Source organism: Rattus rattus, chromosome 4 (assembly GCF_011064425.1).
Source record: "Rattus rattus isolate New Zealand chromosome 4, Rrattus_CSIRO_v1, whole genome shotgun sequence".
NCBI classification, from domain to species: domain Eukaryota; kingdom Metazoa; phylum Chordata; class Mammalia; order Rodentia; family Muridae; genus Rattus; species Rattus rattus.
Window position 1 is genome coordinate 122,907,031 of NC_046157.1, and position 27,806 is coordinate 122,934,836.

The following is a 27,806-nucleotide window of genomic DNA, read 5'->3' on the forward strand; positions in this document are numbered from 1 at the left end:
GTGCACGCGCGCGCGCGCGCGCACACACACACACACACACACACACACACACACACACACACGCACACACACACACACACACACGCACACCTCTTTTGAGTGTGTTCATACATCTTTGCACTTCCTTGTTTTTTCTTATGTATCTGGCCACACCTATCTTGATTATTCAGTGAAGATGTAGGCTTGTCTTTGCTGTGATCTTTTCCTCCAAGTAGGATGTCCCATCTGCTTCCTTTTTCCCTTTTCATCCTGCGTCTTCTCCTGTCTCAGTAGCTCTAGAACACTTTGTTGGAGGGTGTTGTATCCTGGTCTGTCTTTTGCTGGATGATGTCTTTTTTTGTCTTTTGTCCCTAGAGTCCAGTGCGTCCAGCAAGTGCTTAGAAATGGATTCATTTTCAGGAGCGAAAAAGACTTTCATAATGACATTTTAAAAATAGCCACCTACCCTTTAGAAGAAAGGAATAAACCTTCAGAAAGAAATATTAGGTTGACTGTAGTATTTTATTCCAGATCGTGTTTCTCTCCCCAGTCTTGTGCTTTAATATGGAAAGGAACATGTATTCACTGTGAAGGTATTCTGACATAAAAAGATGTAAATTACTGACTTGTAAACTTTCAAAGACTTACCTTTGCGTGTACAAGCGTGAGTTCATGTTTCACAAACTGTTCTCCAGATTCCTTTGTTGGTGGCGAAACTCCATGCTGCCACAGGAAGCTGCCCGCTTCATCTGCGTGCTGCCTTATGGGCCATTACTAGCTGTAATTCTTCACTTCCCAATGCCCTTTAGATTATTCCTAGTTTAAAAAGCTTATATACTGGTGTGCGAACATTATAATACTCCCTTAAAACATTTGTTGTTTTTAATTATGTCTGTGGCTCTGCTGTGTAAGTATGTCAGTACCTGTACAGGGCACAGGAGTCAGACTTCATAAAGCAGGGGTTCTAGGCAGCTGGGAGATCCAGTACGGGTCCCCCGCAAGAACACTGTGCTCTCCTGACCATCGAGCCAGCCCCAATCACACATACCCTTTTATAGTTTTACTCTTCTGCAGAATGGATGCCAACATGTAAATTGTGGGATCAAGGAGTATGCAGATGTAGTATTTCCATCCACTGTTAATTGCTGCTAACTTGAATTCTAAAAAGCTGGAAACGTGCTCCCGTCACTGCTATGCAAATGTCTGTTTATCTATGCTTGTTAGTAATGCATTTGACATTTAAACCTCTACCAGTCTCATTGGATGGAAACCTATATTCAGATTTGCTTCTCCTAGTGTGGATGATGAGTTTCTTTTCCTATAACACATGATCGATCTTTTGTCCATAAAACTATTTTAGGAGTTCAATTGTCTTTTAAGTTTTTGACTGGTTCTGGGTGTAATCCCAGCCTTCAGGTGGCAGAGGGAGACTGTGAATTTGAGGCCAGCATGGTCTATCTCAGTGACTTCCAAGGGTATGTAGTGACACTGTCTGTCTCAAACAAAAGGAAACAAAACAACAGCAAAACAAGAACTTCTATTTTATGGACATGGGCCATTTGCCTTATAGATACTAATTCTCATGTGGTCATCCTTCCTCTGACAGTTGACTGGTTTATCGAGTGTGAGTTTGGGTTTACTCGGTCTTGTCTGTTGATCTGTTTCTGCATGGCTCAGCTGACGTTGTGTTCCTCACTGAGATGGACTCCTTCAGCTGAGTGTCTTTACAGCAGTCTGTCGCATGGAAAAACACATCTTTATTACTCTTGCTCTTCCGGCTTTCTTTGTTTTGGTTTTCTTTTTTAAGGTTTTGTTAATCTTACATATTTTCCTTCCAAATAAAATTCTAGATACATTTACCAAGTTTCTAAAAAAAGGTGTGATTTTGATTAGGAATGTTTTATGTGTAAATTAACTAGGTAATAGATGGGATATTTATAGTAATGGAATCTATAGATAAGTACAGTATATGTTTTTTCCTATTTAGAAATCTTATTAATTACATTAGTAATTAATTTTATATTTCTTTTAGTTTACATGTATTTTGCACATTTCTTATTTGACCAGATTCTTGTCTGTTGAGTGTCTATATTACGTATATTTAATTTTTCCTTGCTCTAAGATGTACAGGTTGATGTAAATGAGATTTTTTTCTCAGTACATTTTTAATGTATCACCGGGTGAATTTTGTATGTTAATCTTGTTTTCAGCAATTTCACCACCTGGTATTTTAACATAAATGGTTTTGAAGGCTGAAGTTCATGATTACAGAATTGGTTGGCAGGAGCGACTGGAATCACAGGCCTGTGATTGGTCTCTTTTGGAGTTAGCTTGTGCCGTGATTGGGTCTCATAAAGCTTCCTGCTCACGGGGACCAGTGAGCCGTAGGATTCTGATGCTCCTTTGTGCTTTCTTTATTACCTGGGAACAATAAAGGTATCCAGCTGAAAAGCTGGAATTAGTAGGGAAAGACTAACATGTATTGGTGGTTTTAGTTTTATGCCTTAGCCTATCTTTATATAATTTTTAAAGTTTCTCAGATAAAACACAAAGTTGAGAAGAAAACCCATATTTTTATCAAAGTAAAAGTAATTTTTACAATGATTTCATTTTCATTATGAAAAAAATCCTTCCTTATATTAAACAACTCAAAAGAATTATTATTCTTTTTAAACATTCATTTGTTTACTTACTATATGTAAAGTGTTCTGCCTGCATGTATACTTACATGTCAGAAGAGGGCATCAGATCTCATTACAGATGGTTGTGAGCCACCATGTGGGTGCTGGAATTGAACTCAGGACCTCTGGAAGAGTAGCTAGCGCTCTTAACTTTGAGCCGTCTCTCCAGCCCCTAAAAGGATTCTTCTTGTACTAGGGTTTCACTGCAGTGCCCTTTGCTTCATTAGCTAAGTAGGGACGGATGAGTAAGGGAGTCCTCGGGGTGGGTGCTGGGTGCCGGAGCTGGAGGCGGAGCTTTGGGAAATCTGCTTCTGAACTTCACCTTGGACAGCTCTTGTTTACCGTGGCTCCAGCGTGCGACTGTAACCCAGTGGTGTGGATGAAAGGACAGGCTACAGAATCCGTTTCTCTTAAGCGCTCAGCCTCTCTCAGACCTTGGGGAACACTGGGAGTCTGAAATTATGTGAGAATAAAAAGTAGTGTTATCATGACCTTTCAGGAACCATGAAAATATTAGCTGCTTAAGTCAGAGAAAGACATTTTAGTATTTCTAAATATGTAAGATTAAAATAAATGTCACCAGTTTATTTTCAGTTTCCAAATAAGGGAATATGTAATTTCCTTGGCTCCATCTAACTGTTTTGAGAATTTTCTTTATTAAAATCCTGGATGCTTTATTTAAATCTTTCAAAGCTAAGTGTTGTCTGTAGTTTCTAATGATTACCAGCACCTCTGATACCTAGGAGGGAAAAAATCAATTCTAGCCAAGTCTACAGACTTGGATTTTTTTTCTTGTACACACTTTTGTATTTGTCCCCAAAAGCATTGTATTCTGTTCGGTAAAGAATTATACAATAGAACATTCACTTTTACTTTTAAAGTTAAGAAGAGATAATTGATGTACACATACACACATACTCCTGTGCGAAGACAAAACTTAAACCATACATACTCTTGGTATGGGGCCAGCGCTAAGGGGCCTGGGACAGCTGCAGATGTGGTACTAGGAATTTCAGCAGGTAAAATATTTCATGTATCCAGAGGTACAGTTGGAGACAAGAGATGGGAAGGTAGGCAGGCAGTGTGCTTTGGATCTCAAGTCAACGGATGATGAGAAGTAAACTGAAAATTGGAAATAGCAAGGTAGTAGAGAATGTGGACGTAAGCAGAAAGGGCGCAGAAACATAAGTGTGTCAGTAACGTCTACTGGGTGCTATTTGTTGCAGATAGCATCTTCTGGTGAAAGGACTCTAGAGCTTCAAGATGGAGAAGGAGAGTAGTCAGCAAGTAAATGATAATTCCACTGAAACTCGGTGGGAATATGGCTGCTAAGAAATTAACAAGATAAAATCCTCAGGGTCATGAAACAGTGGTGCCAAATGTGAGAGGTCAGCTGGGTGAGTGGTCAGCAAGATGAGAGATCAGAGGTGAGAGGTCCGCTGGGTAGGACGTCAGCTGCCAGTGCAGAGGTGAGAGGTCAAAGTTGAGATGTTTCAGAAGATCCCAGAAGTTCCAGTTTTGAGAGAAGGAACTGCATCTGGGACATTCACATGAGAACACATTCCGCATAGGTGACAAAATTTTCACTCTCGTGCTGTCAGCCTGACGGTTCTTAGCACCTTAAGGAGTGCCAGGTTTTCCTAAGATGACTTTAAAAAATAATCGTAGGACTTTTAAGGTGGTCTATTTCTTCTTGAATCACTTAGGAAGTTTACATTTTTCTAAACACATTGATTTCATTCATTTTCAAACACTACATGAAGTTATTTATAATTTTTATGACCTAACCTAGTCTATTTGGTCTTTTACCCACCCATTACATTTGCTCCAAAATTTGTAAACAGGTTTTCTTTGAGAACCATAGACAAGGGTCAGTGGGCCCGGTCTGGCTTCTGTCAGTTTCTATTGCTGTGAAGAGACACTACTACCACAACGACTCTTATAGAGGACATTTAATTTTTAGTCCACTGGCAGCATGCAGGCAGACAAAGTGCTAGAGAGGAGCAGAGAGGTCTACATTTCGATCTGCAGGCAGCAGAAGGGGACTGTGTGCTACATTAGGCTTAGCATATGAAACCTCAAAGCCTAGCCCAACAGTGACGCACTTCCTCCAGTTAGGTCACAGCTACTCCAATAAGGCCACATCTCCTGATAGTGTCACTCCCTACAAACAAAAGTCTATGGGGGCTGTTCCTCTTCAATCCACCAGAACTGCCTCCTCTATTTTGTGAATAAACTATTGAAACAGTCTTGCCTTTGTATGTAGTGCCTGTGGTTGCCATTAAGCTACAATGTTGTGTCTGTGGTTGTTGTTAAGCTACAATGTTGTGTCTGGGTTTGTCTTTAAGCTACAATATTGTGTCTGTGGTTGTCTTCAAGCAACAATGTTGTGCCTGTGGTCTCTTCTAAATTAAATTGGGTGTTGGATTCATTAGTATTCCATTGTTCTTATATTTCTGATTCAAGCAGTTGTAGCTCTTGAGTTTTCACTGTTCATGGGTTCACTGTTATTCTTAAAAGCTCAATATTTTATGTTTTATTTTATAATTACTGTCTCATGAGTTATTTAGAATTTTGTTTGCTTCTAAACATGAGTGAATCTTCCCTACCCCTGGTTTTTGTTTTTTGTTTTTTGTTTTCTAATTCTTGTTGGATTACATGGTTGGTTCTCTCTACCATGCTGGTCCTGGAGAATGAACTTAGGTAAGAAGGCTTGGTGGCAAGCTCCTTTGCCCACTGGACCATCTCATTGGCCTTGTTTCTCATGTCTAATTTCTTTGACTGAGCTCACATGTCTTAAAAGGTTTAGAAGTTCTTGGAAGGAAATAGCTTCCGATACCACTTACCTGGATTTATTTCTACAATTTAACAGGAGACACAACCAACAGTAATGTCTCAGCCCATTTAGTGTGAGTGAATTAGGGCTTGAGGAGGTCTATGTGAGGATGGAGGATTTGACTTTTGCTCGCTTCCACATAGCTCTGAAGTTCAGGATAGGTAATGCTCCTTGATGCCTCTGGTAAAGGGCGAGTTTCTAAAGCTTGGAGTTTTGTGGATGGTAGTGACTTAGGGCTCCTCCCTCTGGGGAGCACTGAACCATGCCTCTTGGTCCTTTCGCATACTTCCCAGCCTTTTGACACTGACTGATTTGGGCACTCCATCCTTAACTTACTTGCTCTTTGAGCACAGCCATCTTTTACTCTTTTTCTGACTCATCAAGCATTTCTGGTAATGTCCCTGCCATCGAATCTCTGTTTGTTTTAGTCAGCCTTTTGTTGTTGTTGTTGTTGTTTTTGGTTTGGTTGGTTTTGGTTTGGGTTAAGTCTTAATTTTTCTGTCCTTAAAATGTCCTGACAAAAGCAGCTTTAATGAAGGAAGAGTTTATTTGGGCTCATAGTTCATCATGGTGGGAAGCCGTCAGCAGGACTTGAAGCATCTAGTCACCTTGTGTTTATAGTCAGGTAGAACAGAGCAGTGAATGCTTAGGGCCAGTTCACTTTCTCCTTATGTGCATCCTCATCTCAGCTTGGGGAATGGTGCCACCCATAGTTGAATTTTCCTCTCAACTCCAACTAGCCCAGTCAAGATAATCCCTTACAGGCATGCCCCAAGGCCTGTTCCCCAGATCTCATCTCATTGACAATTGAGATTAACCATCACAGTTCATCTTATTCTCTGATCAAATAAATGTATAACAAATCAAAAGCCATCTAGATATATACGAAGTAGGTAAAGCTTTTTAAAAGATAGAAAGTAACACTGGAAATGATTCTAGGAATGATCTTCCTATGTGTGTTTATGGTACTGGAGTAGTTTCTCTAAAGGGAAATCGTGGTAGGACATAAAAAGTTAGTGAGTGCTGCTGATATGGCTTAGTGCTTGAAACTGTCTTGCTACTCTTGTAGAGCACTCAAGTTTAGTTCCCAGCATCTATATCAGGCAGCATTCAGTGCCTGTGAAGACAACTTTAGGGGACCTTATACCCTTTTCTGACCTCTCAGTATCTGCATACATGTAACATACATCAGGACAGACATATATAAATAAAAACTAATATTTAAAAAATCTTACTAAAATTTAGTGTGTTCTATGATCTAACAATCCATTTGTTAGTGCTTATGACACATAATTAGGTATGCAGGCAAAGATGTACATTTACGAATGTCCTTTTCTGCTTATAGTACTAGAACTGGGGTTATGTAGGTGACGTTGGCTTAAATTATATATTGCTCTTAACTGAAATAATGTTTTACATGTATGACAAAGACAATATTATTATAAAGGATTTTAAAATTATCAGTCAACAGTATTTATTGTGCATTGACCCTGTATCAGGTACTCATGTGAATAAGCCAAGTTTCTGTCAAAAAACATGGTAAAAATAAAATATTCAGAATTATATAGGTGAACAAAAGGGTTGACAGCTCTTCGTGTAGAGAAATAAGAAGTTATTAGCAGCAAAGGTGAGGTGCCTGGGTAGAGAGGAAAGGTGGATGACTAAACTTTTTGATAAAATAATAGAAGAGCTGAACACAGCAGCAGCTTCATACCAGGTATCGCTCCATTTCTTACTGTGACAGCCTTTGGAGTGGTACAGAGCAAGACTTAGGGACATCTCTGTGTGTCCAGAGTCACATAGCCATGAGCAGTTGAACAGAATTAGTCCCAGGTCTGCTAACCCCAAGCCCTTCTTCCCACCATGACCCACACTGACTAAGGACATTTCTTACTTAATAAGTAAGAGAAGCGTAGCTTATCTGCCAGCAGTCCCCTGCATCTCCTTGACACAGCTATGGGGAACATACGGGCATGTTGACAAGAAGTATTGAATTAAGCAAATATAAAAAGTCTAAGAAGTAGCTTTTCCAGTGCCAGTCTGACTTGTCACAACTTTGCTGTTTAAGTGATCTGATTAAGGAACTTTTGTGTCAGTGCACATGAGAAACACTGCCAGGCTGGGTATATTCAGGGTTGGCTAAAGAAGGATTGTTACCATTTCATAAATCAATTTTGTTTTTTTTCATAAGAGAAATGAGTTGAAGAATATCTATCATTCATAAACTCCCCTACCTAGTCAAAAATACAGAATAAACAAATACAGGTAATAAAAGTACGGTATTTTTTTCCAGATTGTTTGGTCTCTAGAAGACCGGAAGTCAGCTGTCCCTTCTGAAGGCTGGCATGAGCAGAGAGGGGGAGTTTAGGCATTATTTCTTTCTGTAATCTAATGAAGAAGAGATCCTTACACTTCTGAAAACTTTCTTTTGTATGTTGAGCTCACGGTTAATGAGGCAGCTGCTCAGCTGTGCGTGAAGGACAATGCCCTGCTGACGAGAAGAGATGAGCTTTTCGCCCTGGCCAGGCAGGTTTCTCGAGAAGTTACCTACAAATACACTTACAGGACCACCAGGTAAGGTGGGCGCCGGGCATTTGCACTGTGGGTAGAGGCAGTTTAGAACATGGCTCATAGAGAGACTATAAATGTTTCTGAGAAAGTAAGATTACAACTCATTTAGACCTTTCAAAACATTGTTTCAAAGATATCCTTTTAATTAAATTATTTTAAACTGGAACTTTAAAAAAATGTTTGTATCAATGGGCACCATTTGCTATTTAAATAGACGATGCACTGTATGATGTTGAAATCAGTTGCTAAATTTAGCTGCTCAAACATTTATTATGCATTCTTACTGAAGACATCCCAAAATCTGGGCTTTGAAATAAATCAACTGTATATAATTTGTCCGCAGTAACCCAGTGGAGCTTCTTAATCTTAACAGCAATTTCTGGTTTTTTGCTTAATCCTCTTTTCTTTCTCCCTTCCCTTTAGGTTAAAATGTGGTGAAAGAGATGAATTATCTCCAAAGAGAATTAAAATGGAGGTATGGATACATGAATTATATTGGTATGCTAATAAGTTTTGCTTTATTTATAATGAGATCACCAAAATAATGTTAAAATTTCCTAGTTCAGGCACAAAGGAAAGGCCCTATAATTCAGTAAAAAGGAAAATTTACATCTTAAAAGAAATACAGAATTTGTTATTCTGAAGTGCTTGTAGTCATCTCAGTGAGTAAACCGAGGAGATTTTTTTTACATGTTTTTGAGATTTTCTTATTTTTATTTTATGTGTATTGATGCTTTGCCTGTGTTTATGTCCTGTGCCACATGAGTGCAGTGCCCTGTGGACCAGGAGAGGGTGTTGGATCCCTAGAGCTGGGGATGTATCTGGTCATGAGCTACTTTGCCAATACTAGGAATTGAACCCATGTCCTCTGGAAGAACAGCCAATGCACTTCAACACTGAGCCATTCCTCTGGCCTCTTCCCCCAGAAGAATCTTAAAAGGAAACTGTGTTGACTACACTGATACCTAGTTTATTAATTTACAAATTAATTTATTAATTTGCAAGTTAGCGTCTTCTAGACTGGAAAATCCTCATTGGTTGAACAGCTCTTTCCTCTCCTGTTATTAGCCATCAGGTCCCTCAGGAGTTGACTTTTTCTGTGTTATCCTCAGGAACCGACAGCTCAGTAGCTACAATCCTGGAAACATTACTGTATTACAACCTTTCCCAAGGGACTCTGGTTGAGACTATTATTATCATTTTAACTTGGGAGTGGTAAGATGCAAACAACAAGAAAACATGCATCTCTTAGGGTTCTTGAGGTACAGATGGCTTCAGAACTACTCCTTCTCAGTTGGGTTGCGTGTCTAAGTCTAGCTTACGGCAGAGTGAAAGTTACAATCGCAGTCCCCACTCTCGTCCTTCCCTCTCGAGTGTGGATATAGACGTGGACTCTCTGGTCTACCCCATTATTTAATGTCAGTTCTAGCAGGTCAGCTCTAGCTGACCACCCCAGCTATCTATCACCATGCTATCCTTTCTTAATGTCTGTATGGCAGAACTCTTCATTGGTACTAAGCCAGAATTATCTTGTAAAACATACATTTTTCTCGCTTTAACCCCAGTGGCTTTTCATTCCTGTGAGGAAACCTAACATGGGAGGTGTCTGGGACCCTCACAGTCTGGCTCTGGCTTGCTTCTGGTCTATGCTATTTAACATTTCTGTTCCTACTAGTTCACCTACACAGACTAATACCAGCCCATGGCTGGGATTGACGAGCTCAGTGTTCTCAGCATCCACCACCGGATTCCAGCCAAGGCGGCCATAGCTTGGAGCGGGGCTTATGTACCCCAAATCACACTCTGGCTGTTGTCCAGCTTGTTTCATAGCACTTATGATTATGAATTCTTTAATGTTTGTGTTTAGTTTAGAAATGGTCTGCCCTGCTAGAGAAGAATAGGGTTCTTACCTATGTGTCTCCTCCCATACAGTAAGTCATGACTTGGTCATCTCTTAATGTCCGCCCTACTGTTTTACACTGAAATGTGGTCATGGCTGCCTCTGGAGCTGCCTTTATTGCTTTTTGGTTGCACGAATCTTTTTTTGAACCTCTCAATGGCCCTGAGCTGAAACTTAAGCAACTTCTTTCTGTAGCAATTTGAGTTTATCATTAGAAATTGGAGAGACTGTTGGGTCATTATCTTGCCTGTGAAATTTCAATCCCTTGACATATATCCTGAAGAGAAGTCGTTCAATATGGTTGGCTCATTTTATTAGGGTCACGAAGCCACTTGAATAGGTGAATGGTTTCGATTTAGAATTAAAACAACCACAGTTGCCTTTCCCTGTAAAAATCTTAGCCCTTCCTAACAAGGCTAGCGACGGACCCTCTCGAGTGTCCCATGCATACACCGGACTCCTAGCTTGTTCCTAGAAATAAATGCAATCCTTACCTCGAATACTCAATCATGCTCTATCGTTTTCCTTACAGTTTTGGGTTTGCTTAGTTTTGTAAAAGTACTCAGGCATCGCCACCATTCTCTTCAAAGCGTTCTCTGTGCATAATCCATGTCACTCAGCATTCCAGTCTGTAAGTCTGGCATTGTCCTTGCCAGGTTCTGTTCTGTGTTCTGAGTATGTTTGGGTGTTGGGGCTGTCCACGTGCTTCCAGAAGCTGATGCTGGAGTGGGTGGTGTTGGCTCTCATGAGGTCTGCTCCCTGTAACACTTGTCACCAAGATTAGTGCCTTCCATGAGGCAGCTGTGGCATCAGAGTGTTCGAGGGGTGAGTAGGGCCTCCCCTGGGAAGTTTCAGTTGAGCTGGGCTTTAAAGGTAGGAATGCCAGGGGTTATTTAGGGTGACATTCAGGCAAGACAGATGTAACAAAAATACCAATCGGGTTTAGAAAGGCAGTATTTGTCTAGCAATATTCCTGACACCAAGAACCTCATAAGGAAACCTGGAATCAGAGAGACTTTAGAACTCTGTAAGCCTATTTTTACTCTCACTTTAATAAACGTTTTTGTGCTTCTCAGCTTATTCCTTATTTGAAGGTAGTAACATAGAGACAGATGTAGGACAGATTTCCAATTGCCTGGGCCGAAATTAATTCAAGGACCACTTCTCTCCCTTGCTCCAAAATTTGCTCCAACTGCCAGTAAGCACACAGACCAAGTTGCTCACCTGTTTCCATGTTTAACACATTTGCAGAGAACAACAGAATGTCATGTCCAGTCCAGTAGGGAAGGAAACAATTTTGTGTGCTGTTGTCGGTGCCTTAGGATGCACTAGTAGGGCAGTGCCATGTCCAAGGGCAGTCTGATCTCTTCCTGTGGCTGAAGGCATGTCTCCCAGAGCCACACCGTAGGGGTTGGGTGCAGTAAATGAAGAACTCACCTCACTGTCTCCCCTGAGACAACACTGTTCTCCCATAATGATGGCTGTAATAAGTCAACCAGACTGTGTAAAAATATATGTCTTTTGTTCTTAAATGATGTTAGATGGTGAAATATGTAGAGATTTTGAACATTAATTCTTCAATTTCTAAAGTAAATAAGATAATCACAGAGACCCTTCCTGCTTGAGTGAGCCTTAGCGAAAGCACATAAAAGTGGACAGGTCCGGGGAAAGCCCCTCTCCAAGCCCCGTGCGACAGGGAGTCAGGCTTGGTAACACTTCTGCAGGGTTGAACAACTGCAGAAAACCCACCTCTAGCTAAACCAAGAGTGAACTGCGTGGTTTTATTCTTATTTTTACCTAGCGACCCTAAAGCATGCAGCTGTGGGACAATCATAATGAGGATGATTTTATAAATCACGCTATTATGTGCCTGTCCTCACAGACCTTCCTGTGTATGCTTTATGACGTCCATTTCACAGACAGGGAAGACCCAGAGTTGCCATGTTGCCATCCAGTGCAAGAACCAGGGTTTCCAGCTCATGTCTTACATCTGAGCTCCAGACAGTACCTTTCTGGGTGAAATGAGCATTCGCAAAACACCTCCTGCACACAACAGTTCTGTCGGACTTAGAATCTTCTTTCCGCTCTGTGGTTATGAAGGAAAAAGTGTGTGTAGGACTGGCGGTCTCTCATGAAGGCAAGGACAGTTACTGTTTTCGAATCTAAGGATGACTGCCTGGTAAAAACTGTAAGATTTGAGTAGAAAATTTAATAGTGGAGACTATAAAATATATTAATATGAAGGAGAGCTTTCTGTTCAGAGTGAGTATAAAGAGTACATTGGAAAGATATCCACAGAAGGTAATTTATACTCTCCTATGACAAGGTCAGGATGGCTTGACTGGCCAGCATGAGCATGAGGAGTTACGAGCCAGAATTCCTGGATGTCTGTCTTGTTCTTGCTTAAAGGTTTAAAATACTGGTTAAAAGGAGAGTCAGCTGGTAACCTTTCTTTTTGGTTTAAGAACAAACTGTCATTATCTCCAGTAATGGTAGTGTCATAAGGAGCTTCTTAGAGAGACTGCTGAAGACCAGTGACCGCGTGGATGGACTGTGTACTGTGTCCGCTTTCATGGTAGTTTTCTTCATTTGCCAGAACGGCTAGGATGAGGACAGACAGGAGGGGTGACAGCTCTGTCCTTGTGGAGTAGAGTGCAGGACAGACAGGAGGGGTGACGACTCTGTCCCTGTGGAGTGGAGTGCAGGACAGACAGGAGGGTGACGACTCTGTCCCTGTGCAGTGGAGTGCAGGACAGACATGAGGGGTGACGACTCTGTCCCTGTGGAGTGGAGTGGAGTGCAGGACAGACAGGAGGGGTGACGACTCTGTCCCTGTGGAGTGGAGTGCGACTCTGTCCCTGTGGAGTGGAGTGCAGGACAGACAGGAGGGTGACGACTCTGTCCCTATGGAGTGGAGTACAGGACAGACAGGAGGGTGACGACTCTGTCCCTGTGTGGAGTACAGGACAGACAGGAGGGTGAGGACTCTGTCCCTGTGGAGTGGAGTGCAGGACAGACAGGAGGGTGACGACTCTGTCCCTGTGGAGTGGAGTGCAGGACAGACAGGAGGGTGACAGCTCTGTCCCTGTGGAGGGGAGTACAGGACAGACAGGAGGGTGAGGAGGGTGAGGGGTGACGACTCTGTCCCTGTGGAGTGGAGTGCAGGACAGACAGGAGGGGTGACAGCTCTGTCCCTGTGGAGTGGAGTGCAGGACAGACAGGAGGGTGACAGCTCTGTCCCTGTGGAGTGGAGTGCAGGACAGACAGGAGGGTGACGACTCTGTCCCTGTGGAGTGGAGTGCAGGACAGACAGGAGGGGTGACGACTCTGTCCCTGTGGAGTGGAGTGCAGGACAGACATGAGGGGTGACGACTCTGTCCCTGTGGAGTGGAGTACAGGACAGACAGGAGGGGTGACGACTCTGTCCCTGTGCAGTGGAGTACAGGACAGACAGGAGGGTGACGACTCTGTCCCTGTGCAGTGGAGTACAGGACAGACAGGAGGGTGACAACTCTGTCCCTGTGCAGTGGAGAGGGCACAGCTGGACGGATGAGTTGAATCTGTTAACAGACCAGAAAGTCTTGAGAACTGGGTCTGAACAAGAAAGAGGAAACATCTGCCAAGCAGCTGCTCTGGGGCAGTGGGGAGTGAGAGGCAGGGTCAGAATATCCACCTACACTGTGACTCAGCTCGAGAAAGGAAAGCCGGTGGAGTCTGAAGCAGGCTCCTCTCTCTGGATCAGAAAAGCAGAAACAGTACAATCTGCTATTCATACAGAAAGCGTGAATAGAAAAAGGGGAAAATGCACACATGGGGTTAAGAACATCTGCCATCGCCCAGCAGTCCAAAACAGCTAGGCAGCTTTCTGGTGCTCGGTGGGAAAGAGGGGAGACCGGAGCGGTGAGACTAACTAGGTCACAGACAGCTTCCAAACATGTATCTTACTTTCTCATTGCTGAGACCAGAGCCTCATCACCAAGGGAACACTGTGATTAATGGCAGCAGCCATCCATGTGACATGGGGAGAAATCGCTCATAGCATGATACAGCTGGTGCCTAGAAAGAAGGCTACAGAGCCCGCAAAATAAGCTTTGTACCAAATACAGCAACTACCAAGCTATTCCTCTACCAATATACCAGTATCTTGGAGATGTTCTCCCTGTTGATTCTCTGTTGAATATGCCAGACACCCCGTTTCTTAACACAAACAATGAAGTACTAACCCCCCCATTTTCCAGAACGCTTTTATGTCCAGAGTCGAAGTTTCGCTCCCCAGCTTTGCAGTATTCTCATGGCTGAATAGTCCTGACCATGAAGGCACTCATGACAAGATTTGCCATCTGCGTCGTTCATTTAATAGGCACAACCCTCCCCTGGGCAGGCGAAGCAGGTGATACAATCTCCATGGAAAAATTGAGAATGCTGTAGACGATGCGGCTGACTTACCGAGACCACACATCTGGTCGTAACACAAGAAAACTGGCTAGCTTTTTCCTCCTTCACAAGCCTCTTCAAACAGCATTCAAGACACTGCGGCATCTGGGGCTCCCGTCAGCCGCTCCACCCACAACATACGGTTGAGCTGATGGCTGTTGTAAGTCTCCAGCCCTGACTTCATTTTATACAGGGAAGTCATGGCAGCCCTTAGAAAAAGATGTCTCTGCCTGCATCAATCCATTTTCTATGTCCCCTTGTAATCTATGCCTGGCCCTGTAGCCTTTATTGTAGTGAGTATCCCCAACGTCCTCCTAGGCCACTGTCGTCCGTCTTCACCACAGACATTGACCAAGTATCAGCTGTGTCTAGTGTAGCCTTTCTAAAATATGGCCTGGCAGTGTTCTCCGAGAGCATCAATGGCTTCTTTTTACCATTTAAATAAAGGGGATATTTACTTTGTTTAAGATAAGATTTAGATTTCATAGCATTGTGTATAAGGCTCCACAGAATCTGGCAGTGCCTGTCTAGCTTCACTGGACCCTTCCTTAAGATACTCCTAACTGTGACTGTGATAAGCTATGTGCAGCCCATTGCTTACCCTCAGGCATTTATCTAAGCCACCCTCTTTCTGAAGAACTCCTTCCTTTCAGCTTTCATGTGCTCTCTCTGCTCTCTCTCTCTCTCTCTCTCTTTCCCCCCTCCTCCCTCCCCCCTCTCTCTCTCCCTCTCCAGTGTTCTGGGTCTCTGATCAATGGCTTCTGTACACTGCTTGCCAAGGTGTGGCACCATGCCTTCCCTAGCTGCTGCTGTATCCCCGAGTGCTTCTAGATTTCCACTGTACTTTTCAGCAAAATATTCCCCTATCGGTGTACCCAACATTTTCTTGCTGGTTAGAGTTTTAAGTATATGGCGCCCCACTCATCCTTGGGGAGTTATACTATACCTAAAACACGTTCTTTTCCTCTACATAACAAAGGAATGGGTAAGTCACCTATACTGGGATGTTTTATGTTAATTAAACCTGGTGGCTTTGGGGCAGAACATTCTAAATGAAGAAATATTTTGTGTGGGTAATTCATATGTGCCAAGTACTGAGGCGCAAAGTATTTTCTTTTCACTTTTCTGTTTCCCTAAAAATGACTGTGTAAATTAGCCTCCTGGCTGCTATAGTGTCCCTCTTACAAATGGGACAATATATACTCAGGGGCAAAATGGTTATGTTCCACATCCCAGGATTAGCAATAGCAATAGACTTCAAACCCAGTACAAATTACAAAGTTCTAGTCAGTTCTCATGAAAAATAGCTATTTTTATAGTCAAGTGTCAGAAATACCCTCACATTAGGGGAGTATGCATCAAGCTTAGGCTTGGAGCTGATGTCTGTAGCTATAGAATGGGGAAAACGAGCATTGTTTGTGAGGGTTAGGTAGAAAATGCCTTTGAAATGGGAACCAGTACAGTTTGGGCTTCTGAATGCCAGCAGGGCTGTTGCTGGGCAATCTCCTTGATGCTTGATCCAAGTCTACTTTGAGCTTAAAGGAAGGTTTGCTCCAATGGAGACTGGAGTTGTAGGAGTAAAAGAAAATCTTAGAAGAAAAATGGAATAACCAAGAGAATGGTATATTTTCATGCTGTTTTATGAGTTGACTCTAGCTTACCTACTGTGTCAGTGTATATATTCTATACAGCAATGTAGGAGCTAGAAAGGCAAGAACCTTCAATACTCAGAAAGTACAGTTGGATATCTTCATATCTAGCATGAAGCTGACTCACAGTGTCAAAGTTACTCACTCTTTACTGCCAATCATGTCTTTCATGTCTGACCTCAAACAACAGATAATTAGCTCATTGTAGTTGCAGTGCCTTTAATCCCAGCCCTTGGAGCCAAGGCAGAAAGGTTAGGAGTTCAAGGCCAACCTGAGCTACAACCCGGGCTGTAAGATGAGACCATCTCAACACTGTAAAATTTTTAATTAAAAACAAAATAAAATTAAAATAAAAAATTAAAATAAAATAAAAATTAGATGTTATTTAGGAACTTGATTTGGTAGATTAAATATTTGAAAGCATGGCACGTAAAGACAATAATGGGAGACAGTTTCAAGACAATATTTTATATCTCTAATGAAATAAAACATTTTATTAATCACCACATCTTTTTCTCCTAAGTTACTGTAATAGTTTTGTTCTTTAATTGATAACCCTGTGTTAGAAGCATATAGCTGATCTTACAAAGGGAAAGCTGCATTGGTAATGAGTGTTTCTGTAAGGAGACCCGAGTGGCCTTCCTTAAGGCTTCCTTACTAAAGCCGTCATAGTCGCCGGTAGCTGTATATATAACAGCAAACAGGCAGCTAAAAAGGAACTTAAAACTAATGGTGGGTGGGTTTCCCCAGATGCACATGACGTGAACTGGCATAGAATGCCCTCCAAAAACCCTCTCCATAAGTGTCATATTCCATAAGTGCCATACTCCCTAAGTGTCATATTCCATAAGTATTGTAGTACTCCATAGGTATCCTATGTTACTGTTATCACTTTGTCCCTTTTCCCCACAGAGACTAGCTCAGGAAGACAGGTACTATAGGTTAATGTAGGTTCATCCTGTCAATGGGGACTCAAGGACAGGACTGGGAGATTCAAGTTAGGTGGCAATTTAATTGTTTTCTTTTACTTTAGGTCTTTACCAGATAGATTACAAACAAACAATAAAAACGGTGGCAATGTGGCTATTTACTGAATTTCTAAAACAAACTCCCTTTTGGACATTACAAAATCATGGTACAAATCATACTACACAAGCTTATGCAGCTGTCAGATATAAACCAGAGGGTAAGACACAAGCTTATGTATTGATTTGGTAGACTAAATATTTGAAAGCATGGCATATAAAGACCACAGTGGGAGACTGTAATATATTAATTTTTATATGTCAAAGCAAAAATAATTAACAAAAAATATTTTTAAAAGCCCAGCAGTTCCCAGTCCCAGCAGGGAAAGTCACACTGGATGAAGCACATAAACCATCCAAGCGAGGCCTTTAACCACTGGTTCTTAACCTGTAGGTCAGGAACCCTTTGGGAGTAAAATGACCCTTCCACAGGGGTCACATATCAGATATCCTGCATGTCACATACTTTCTAAGATTTATAACTGTAGCAAAATTACAGTTGTGAAGTATCAACAATGTAATTGTATGGTTGGGGGTCACCACAACATGAGGTGTTAAAGGGTGGCAGCATTAGGAAAGTTGAGGACCACTGCAACACTGTTAGAAGACAGCAAGGGTGGCTTCCTGCCTCTTGACGGTTTTTGTACTGGATAGTCAAAACTATAGAAAAATGCTATTTTCATGGAAATACTTCAGTGCTTTTCATAAAACTAGAAGTAGGAAATGTCTCCGAGTGTCTAGTGTGAGGAGGTGAGCACGGGAAGGGGTGAGCGTGGGAGGGGGTGAGTAGGTGAATCTGGGAGCGGGTAAATGTGAGAACATGTGAGCATTCGAGCTAGTTGAGTGGGTGAGCAGGTGAGCATGTGGGTGGAGTGAGCATGTGTGTGTGGGGGCGGGTGCTAGTTGGGACTCTTGGTGACTTAAAAGATTGAAATGCAATATTCTACATTAAGATCTCAGATCATTTAATACTCAGGGCAGAGTGTTGTTTCTGCTTTGTGTGGTAAAAAGTCTGAACATCCAGTCCTTATGATCTGCCCCACAGGATGGATTTCCAGACTTCCAGGAATCTGTGCCAACACTCTTCCAGCAGGCCAGAGCCAAAAGTGAAGAGCTTGCAGGTCTCAGCTCACAGGTAATGCACCTGCAGTGGACCGTCGTCATAGCTGTAGGTTGGGGGTAGGTGGGAGCTTCAGCTAGCTTCCGCGTGAGGTTTGTGAGGATTGAGTTTGTTTCTGGTTGTTGCTGAATGTCTTCTGCTCCTCAGCTTTATCTGTATGATGGGAGGAACATCTTGGTTTCATTTGGTTCATGAACAGAATCTGATAAGATGTTACTTATTCTCTGTAATTCTGTAGGAAGTGACACGTTCTTTGAGTATCTGGGAAAATAGCCATTTTGGTACAACTCTTAGGTAAAATAGCACAAGATCTCAATAACATATTGTCAGCATTGCCACTCTCACCCCATTTAAAGCATTACCGAAGAGTTGTTGATGTGTGTGGTTTTGGATGGTTGTATTAATTTCTGTGTATATGTGAGGGGGTGCATGCTTGTGTGGGTACACCTGTTTATAGAGGCCAGACGGAAGCCTTGGGTGTCGTTTCTCAGCCTCCGCCCACCTTGATTTTTTAAGACAGGGCTCTCATTGGACTTGTTCTTATTTGTTGTGCTAGCTGGCTGCAGAGCCCCAGGGACCCACCTGGATCCACCTCCCCACTGCTCTTCCTGTGGGCACCAGGGTTTGAACTCGGTTTCTAGGCTTATGCAGCCAGTACTGGGTGCCTCAATAGCCATCTTCCTACCCCAAAATCTTAGTAAATTTTTAACTATGTATGTGCTCAGAAATGTCCATTCTCAAAGTCCTTGTGTGGATGCCCCTTTTAGACAGAACTGCAGACCTGTTTACAGGCCCATGTGGTGTTGCCAAACCTTGCTACTGGAGAAGAGAGTGAAGGCTGTGTTTCCCTCCCAGAATGGCCTACCGAAATATCCTCAGTTAACCGGTTGAAACGAAGCCATTGCTACCTTTGATCTGGTTTATACCTGTTTAGAAAAGTAGTAAGGGCATTTCTCCTATTTTTTAATCCATTATGTGTTCCCCCTATTGATTTTTAAAATTGTGAATCATGACTTTTGTAACCAATTTTATAGAGTGGCATTCTTGTAGTACTTTTATATAACACGGTAATGAATCATATCTGCATTTTGACTATTACTTCATTGGCAAATGTCATAGATACACTGCTCTGAATACCACATGCAAGTAATTTAGACGATCATAGGAAAGGAGCTTCCGAAACATATGCAGAGGTGACTTCATATGTCACACGCCAGCCTCGTGTTCATCTATGCTTGCTTGGCAAATGCTGCTTCACTCTGGGACAGCGGCAGAGATCCTCTGCTGGCAGGGATGTGTCTCTGCATAATTTGCATTGTTTAATTTTGGTGGGAGGTGTGTTTGTCTTGTTCTTCTAGACAAGCATTTTACACCTTTTCTCCTCCAAGCAGGCTGTCATCACAGCAGAATCCGGGTAGCGCCAAATCCTAAAATAAAATGCCAGGATTTCACCCTGTGCTCAAAGCAGTTGACAGCAGATGTTGTGGGTGCTCTTGGGCTCCTTTTTTCCTCCTCCTTTACTTTCTTTTCCTTTTTTTTTTAGAAAGAAGGGGAAATCCTTTAAAGGACTCAGAACCTTGGGAAACCAAGTGAAGGTTACATTGGCTTTGGGTTTACATAGAATTCTCTTTATGGGACTGAAAAGAAACCTTTTGAATAGAAGGCATCTTACATGACACAAACATTTATTCATATTTATGGAGGCAGTCACCTACAAGGAAGTATTAGCTTTCTAATAAATACTAAATGCATTTGCTGGTGTCTTACCGTAGGCCATTGAGAAATCTAGAATGCTGTAGTCACTGCATGTGCTTTTGCTTTCCGTACTCGCAGGCTGAGAAGGGGATGGCAAAGCAAATGGAGCTCCTGTGTGCCCAGGCCGGCTATGAGAGGCTGCAGCAGGAGAGGAGACTCACGGCCGGGCTCTACAGGCAGAGCTCTGGAGAGCAGAGCCCTGATGGCGGCCTTCCTTCTGACGGCTCCGATGGACAAGGTGTGTCTCTGCTGTGACTGTTCAGAGCCACGCGCCTTTCAGAGACAAACGGGGAGAGTGGATGAGGCTGAAAGCTTGCTGCTTTGAAGGGATCATATCTGTGAAAATCCATTCTCACTAGTCTCTTTTCAAAGGAGAGTATTCATCCTGCATCCTGTGTATTTTAATTTTTGGAAATCCCTAAATTTTATTATTCCTATACCAGAGTTTGTACATGTGTCTTGCAGAGGCTTGGTCAGGACAGGGATGTGAGTATACAGCCCGTTTCCCCAGAGGACCAGATTCCATCAAAGACGCTTCCTTGCTGCTAGCTCCTGTTTCCCTGTGGTGCTGGGATTGAACGTAGGCCCTCGCTGAGGCACACCTTCACCTTTCCAGAATGAGCAAATCATCTTTCTTTAAACTTCAAAACTCAATTTGTCTACACAAGACTGTGTTAGAAAGCTGAGTTGTGAGTGTTTTTACTACTCTGAAATTTTTTTGGCTTTTCTCATGTCTTTAATATGAAGAAAATGCCATGTCATTGTCATCTACTCATTGAAGAGACCTTTTGAAGTGTTCTCTACATGCCAGACTTGCCTCCAAGCCCAGAAGGCAAGAGTGCAAGCGACATCCTCACTTATGCACAGCATAGGAGAGAAATAGCATATGTCAACCTGTAAATCGGTCCTGCAGCTTCAAATATCAGTAAATAGTATACTGAAGGAAAACAGCAGTTTCATATTGTTTTTATTTTATGTATTATTTAGTTTCTAGTGCTTAGTATTATTAACTTCTTTTATCAAGAAAGAGTGCATTTAAAAAATGATTTAAGTTCATTCAAAGTAACAGGTTTTGGTGAGGCATTTCATGCAGTACTTTCCTCCCTACAACAGCCCCTCTCATATTACTCTCTCTCTTCACCCTCCCCTAAAATCCCTTCTTCCTGTCATCCCCTTTCTGGTTTCATTACACAGACACACACACACACGCACACACACACACACACACACACACACACACACACACGCATCTCGGTTCAACATATAAAAGAAACAGTGGAATTTGTCTCTCAGTTTGGCTTACTTCACTTAATGTAGTACATAACCCCCATTCTGTCTGCCTCCTCGTGAGCATTATCATTTCACTTTTCCCTGGCTGAATAAAACTCCCCTGTGCACCTGTACCTCACGTTTCTCATCTGCTTTTCTGCTGCTGGACATCTGGGCCTGATGATATCTCAGCTGTTGAAGAGTGCAGCGATGAGCAGATGTGTGCACGTCTCTGTGGTAGGGTTTCCAGAACACCACAGGCATGTATGCAGTGGTAGAGCTGGGTGGCATGAAGGTGGTTTTTAGTTTTTTGTGACCCCCTCCATACTGGTTTCCAAGGTGGCTACACCAGCATTCACTGTCACCAGCAGTGAGTAGGAATTTCTTGCCTTGTGTTCTCTCTGGCATTTGCTTCCTCAATGTTAGCTACTCCAACTGAGGCGAAGCAGGATTTTAATTTTAATTTGCATTTACACAATAGCCGAGGATATTGAGCCATTTTCTAGATATTCAGGGAGCTTGTATATTTTTTTCCTTGCAGAATTACCTTGCTGTTTCACTAGTTCAGTTATTAATTGGAAGGTTAGAGGTTTTCGTGACTGATTTCTGCACTCCTTTATATGCCGTGGATGTTAATACTGTCTGACGTGTTTTGCAAAGATTTTTTTTTCCCATCCAAATAAGAATACCTTGTTAGTAAGCGTTCTCTAGCTGTGAAATGAAATGTCAACTTTGATCACAACTCCAGAGTAAAACAAAGATTTCCTTTCTAACGCTTGGCAGAAATATTTTAGCTGAGGTCTTCTTTAGCTTCTCTGACCCTTCTTAGTGGCTAAGAATTAACATACAAGCAAAGACAGTCATGAACGATTTGATGGTGATTGATTCACGACACTAGGATAACTTGCTGTGGGGTAGTAATTTGCTGCAACAGATAGTATGATATAATGTATAAAGCATTTTTACAGTATTTGTACTAATTATTTTTTCATGGATTGTGATAAAAAAAAAAAAGCTGTAATTGGCCCAAAGCATTCTCTGCCTCTCTACTATTAAATGTGTGGTTAGTTAATGGCATGCCTTAGTATATGGTTATTAAGGAAAATCTCTTACAGAGGCGCTGTATTAACTCAGTGTTAGAGGGCTTCTAGAAATGTCCATCTCTTGTTTGGTTCATCTTAGCTCTTAAGTATACCCCAACAGTTTGTATCCGCCAGGTACTAACATTAATGACTTGCCATTTTCCTCCTAAGTCACTATTTTAACTGTCATTTCCTGGCTATGATAAATGCTTCAGAGCCTCCTGACTCTTATAGTTCTCAGATAGGTGTCTTTTGGCAATATTTATCTACAAAATCAAACAGAAAGCAAACAACAAAAAACATGGGGACTATTTAAAATGTTACTTTTTTTCTTTTTCTTTCTTCTCTTTCATTAGGAGAAAGGCCTTTGAATCTCCGAATTCCTAGTGTGCAGAACAGACAGCCCCATCATTTTGTGGTGGATGGGGAGCTCAGTAGACTTTACTCCAACGAGGTGAAGTCCCACTCATCAGGTGAGAATGCAGCCTGCGACCAGAGAAAACCTGATCATATTCCCTTAGCTCTTATTCTCCCACTTCTGTCCCCCATTGAACCATGTTACCTGTCAGTTTCCCTTGGAAATTACTGATTGCCAAAACATTAGACAGCCTCTCTGAGAATTATAACATTATAAGGGATGTCAGGGAAGAGTTGTAAAGGTTAAGACAATTTGCCTAGCCCTGGATTTCGACTTGTAGTTTAAGCTGAATAGTTAGTTATGCTGAGCTGGACTGGCTTTCCTTTCCTGACAGTGCTGTGGTATGTCGCAGGCACGCTATGCATCTGTCCTCATGCTGAGAGAGCCTTTTGTACCAGGACTTGACTTTTTGCACAGATGCATTTTAGGATAAGGTTGATGGTGTCCCAAGTGATCAACACATTCGTGTACTCAAGTGAAATGAATCAGACAGCGTTAGATAATGGGTACCAGCACCAGTGAGGAGAGTATGCTATCATTCAGTCTTTGAAGAAAAAAGTAACTTTAGGGATCGCTTGGGGATCCGAGACTGGACAGTTCACTGGGTTTTACGTTAAGTCGGAAGGAACTCGTCTTTACGGCCAATGGTTGATTGAGGGTCTACTATGACATTTATCCAGACGGTCTGTGTTGTAATGTTCATGCTCTTAGGAGCAGATGCTAAAACGGCTGATGTCCTGAATGACGCTCTGTACCTTGGCCACTTGGCCACTGTTTCACACTGACTGTCAAAGAGTTGAGGATGGAATTACCCAAACTAGTAGCAAATCCATCTCGTATCTTTTTTTTTTCTTTATTAACTTGAGTATTTCTTATTTAAGCAACATGAAAAGGCAACCTCTTCTTTAACGTTCTTAACAAACAAACTCACATGCTCCCTACAAACCCAGATTGCTTTGAAAACCTTACATAAAAGAAAGTGCAATTGCATTGGTCACATTTGCTCACCATGGAGACACTTGGTATCGCTGCTGCACAGAGACTTAGTTAGGCTGGGATTTTGCATAGAACACAACTCTTCCTAAGGAAGAGTTTTGGCTTTTTTTTATGGTTTAATTTTAGTTTGGTTTTTCTTTGAGAGTTTTACACAATATACTTTGATCATACTTTTTCCTCCCACAGCCCCCCAGATCCCCCCCCAACCTCATCACTCACCCAACTTGTCTTAAAAAAAAAAAAAAAGCGGGGGGGGAAAGGAGGGCTGGAGAGATGGCTCAGTGGTTAGGAGCACTAACTGCTCTTTCAGAGATCCTGAGTTCAGTTCTCAGCAACCACATGGCGGCTCACAAACAGCAGCAGCAGTTACATATATAAAATAAATAATAAAGAAACCAAAAGTATTCCCCCAGACCCCACACACAGAACAAAAACTTCATGGAATTCTATTTGTGTTAGCCAGTGACTCCAGAACATGCCCCGTGTTCTGGACGCTGTGGTGGATAAGGGCCCAGTGTCAGTCCATTGAGAAATACTTTCTTTTTAAAAAAAATGAGTATATAACACAGTTTCCATGCAGCCTGGTAACTTGGCCAAGAAACCCCTGCTTCTCCCAAATGCATCTGTAAAGTGGGTACCTCAGGGTTTTTGTAAACAAGAGTGTGTGAGTTATATGACTGGCAAGGAAGTATCGGAGCTCTTTTCTTATTCCTAAGTGCAATGTTAAATCCCTTTCTGAATAGAGAGGGTGCCTGCCTATATTCAAGCTAGGAGCAAGCTTAGTTCCCTTTGTACAGCCCTTTCAAGGTGTGTGTATGTGCGTGTGTGTGTGTGTGTGTGTGTGTGTGTGTGTGTGTGTGTGTGTGTTTGTGTAGGGGGGTGTGTGTGTAGGTGTTGTGTGTGTGTAGGGGTGTGTGTGTAGGTGTTTGTGTGTTGTGTGTTGTAATGTCCATATGTTTGCATGTATGTAAAGTACAATGCATATATTGCTGAAATAACAATTCATAAAACTCCATGGAACCATTATTTATGAAGTAACCTTTATTCCCGCTCACCCCAATTTGAATGCCATGACTAGAGGAACGTTTAGAAATTGTTTTATTTTTAAAATCGAAAATGTGTTTCTGTCTCATTTTAATGGTAAATATTTTAGCTATTAACATTTGTATGTAAATGGCCAGTTTGATTCTATTACTTAACACAGTAAACTAAGCATTTTTTGGAAAGGTCTATCTGGAGGCTGGAGAGATGACTCAGTAATTAAGAGCACGGACTCCTTTTCCAGAGGACCTGGGTTCAATTCCCAGCATCCACATGGCAGCTCACCACTGTCTGTTAGTCTACCTCCGGGGTTCTAACACCTTCATGCAGGCAAAACACCAACACACATAAAATAAAATAAATATAGAAAGATCTGTCAGTTCATACCGTGCACTCATGTGTACTGTGCCCTTGCTGCACATCCTAGCCTATGTTAACACTCTCCTCATTTTATAGGTAAGGACCCAAAGCCCAGCTGTGTCACATATCCCAGTTAGTTTATACCTAGCAGTTCGTGCAGTTGGGTCTAAATAAAGCAGTGGGTTAGTTTTGTTTTTATTTGTCTGTCTGTCTGTCTGTCTGTTTCTGTTGTTTTTCATGACACAGGCTCTTGTGTGGCCCTGGCTGGCTGGGCACATAGCCCAGGTGCAGAGTGCAGTCCTCCTGACTTAGCCTCCCTGAGTCCTGGAAATACATCACTACCATGTTCAGCCAGGACCCATGCTTCTAACTCTGCAAATGAAATTCCATCTGGAACTTCATAATTATGAATAGTTAACGTTCGCTAGGAAGCTTGGGGTTTAATCACTTGCGTCTGCAGTCCGCTGATTTTCAAATTCCAAACCCTTTCTGGCTTTGTTTTACGCAGAGAGCCTTGGGATTCTAAAAGACTATCCTCACTCTGCATTCACCTTGGAAAAGAAAGTCATTAAAACAGAGCCCGAAGACTCAAGATAGCTGAGATTCTGCCCCCGCTCTCTGGAAACGGCACCAGATCCGAGGATATGCTCCATCGTAGATTAAGCCTTAATAACCAGTGTTGCCTCATTCAGCTCCCAGACCATAGCCAAAGCGTAAGAACTCACACAGTCGTCTGTGGACACCAGGACAAAGCAACAGCCACAGAAGAGGGAACCAAGATAGCATTGCAACGTAACGGGCACCGACCGGTTTCCTTCCTGTGTAAGTTGCTTGTGTGGAAAGGCTCAATACCGTAGGCATTCACTATTTAAGAATGTACAATGTGTCTGTAATTTATAGAAGCAAATCTAGGTGTTGATACCTTGCAGTCTAATAGACGTGGATCCCACTTATTTTACTTGAAATTCTGTTGTCGACTTTAAGTGTATTTACTGTAAATGTTACTTGTCAGCATTCAGAACTTTCACAGTCATAGAAAGAAAGCCTGGGCAATGTAGTTATTTGCAAGGTGACTGGAGAAAGAAGATAAATACAAAGTTTACACCAAGAAGAAGACCCGTGTGCTTGATACTTGATAACATTGATGTTGATCAATAGGAAATAGGTAGCTGTCAACTAAATAATGTCACTTTCATTGGTTTAATCAATGCACAAATTAAAAATTGGTAGTAGCATTCCCAAGATGAGGTCGGCTACATTTATGACAGCTGCTCAAGATGTAACAGAAGTTGGACAGAGGACTTGAAATAAATGGGTTAATGTGTAAAGCCTTGACTTAAACATTGATATTTCAGAATGTGTTAAACAAATTAAGGCATAGTAAGTTAACCCTAAATGTGATAAAGATGATGATGTTGGTGAATTGACATGGCGTGTGTGTGTTTTAGTTCTGTTTTAGATCATGCTGTCATAGATATGAGTTCCTAATCTGTTATACTGAAATCTGTTGGCCAGATGTTCGATGAAATGTCTGCACCATAAGCTCTAAGCACTGTCTCATAGATAATGACATTTCAATTTGATCTGTAAGAGTTTTACAGTAAAAACACCAGTAAACAGCGTTTCTACTATTACAAGGCTTTTTCCTTCCTAAATGTTTCTATTGGACCATAGATTCTTGCCCACTGAAGAAGTATCTTAGGGACCACGTGCCTTTGTTGCTACTGTGAGGTTGATTACTGTGGTCTCACTATCCACTGTGTGTAGAGCTAGTGCAATACCATTTAAATAGAGTGTTTAGTTCTAATCTTGGCCACAGCGTTGGCTAGCGCCCCTGTACTCTCATGAACTGTTTCCTGTGTTCCATAATCTATTTTGAGAAATTTTGTGGTCCTTTTTGTTTAAAAAAAAAAAAAACTATGCCATACAGTTCAAGTTTGTAGATTTTAACATGCAAGTTTTAAAAGATGCAGTGGTCTTCCAGCTAATACTTGTTTCTCCTGGACCTAGAACCTGCATTTTTAAATCCAGAATTAAGTCTCCTTAAGTAGCATACTTTTTTGACTTCCAAGCTTAGAGATAAAGAAGTGTGCACGCACACTCACACACACACACACACACACAAATTTTCAGTAGAATACAGTTTTTATCTTGTGAACACTAATGTATTAAACTTGCTATACATTAAAGCAAATAATATATATTTTTATTTGGTAAATATAAATTAGATGTTATAACTAGTTGGGTTTTTATTTTTAATTTTGTTTAAGATATTTCCACTGAACAAGGTCAATTGGTTACCTCAGTATTACAGCCAATATAACCCAAGGGACCATTTCTCCCTAAGTCTGTGTTATTCTTTATTGTGTGAATTCTGCATTTTTGTGATTCTTAAAACTGTTGAAGAGATGAGTGCACTTGCTTCCTGTGGCAATAAAGTTCTCTGCCTCACAAATCCTGGCTTAGAGTGCTTGCATAGCACGCGATGTTCATGCACGCCGCCTCCTTTACAGCATGTCAGGGGACAGGAAGAGCTTCTATCTTTCTCCTTTTTGTGACACTGAGAGTTGAACCCAGAGGCTCTACCACTGAGTGATAGTCCCAATACTCATGTTACTTTTTTATTCTGAAACAGGCTTACTAACTTTCCCCAGCTGGCCTTGAACTCACTTTGTAGACCACAAAGGTGG

The 27,806-nt window shown here is 41.8% G+C and overlaps 1 protein-coding gene across 3 annotated transcripts in view; it reads left to right on the plus strand.

The window, feature by feature from the left end:
• The window catches only part of Nab1 (NGFI-A binding protein 1), a 37,924-nt gene extending 10,872 nt beyond the window's left edge, over positions 1 to 27,052 (plus strand). For all 3 annotated transcript variants that reach the window (XM_032901083.1, XM_032901085.1, XM_032901084.1), the window contains exons 3-8: positions 7,937 to 8,070; positions 8,491 to 8,542; positions 18,121 to 18,210; positions 20,029 to 20,188; positions 22,658 to 22,774; positions 25,625 to 27,052. In XM_032901083.1, the coding sequence (XP_032756974.1) occupies positions 7,937 to 8,070; positions 8,491 to 8,542; positions 18,121 to 18,210; positions 20,029 to 20,188; positions 22,658 to 22,774; positions 25,625 to 25,713 (642 nt within the window). In that variant the 3' untranslated portion in view covers positions 25,714 to 27,052. The remainder of the gene's footprint in view (positions 1 to 7,936; positions 8,071 to 8,490; positions 8,543 to 18,120; positions 18,211 to 20,028; positions 20,189 to 22,657; positions 22,775 to 25,624) is intronic.
• The last annotated feature ends 754 nt before the right edge of the window (positions 27,053 to 27,806 follow it).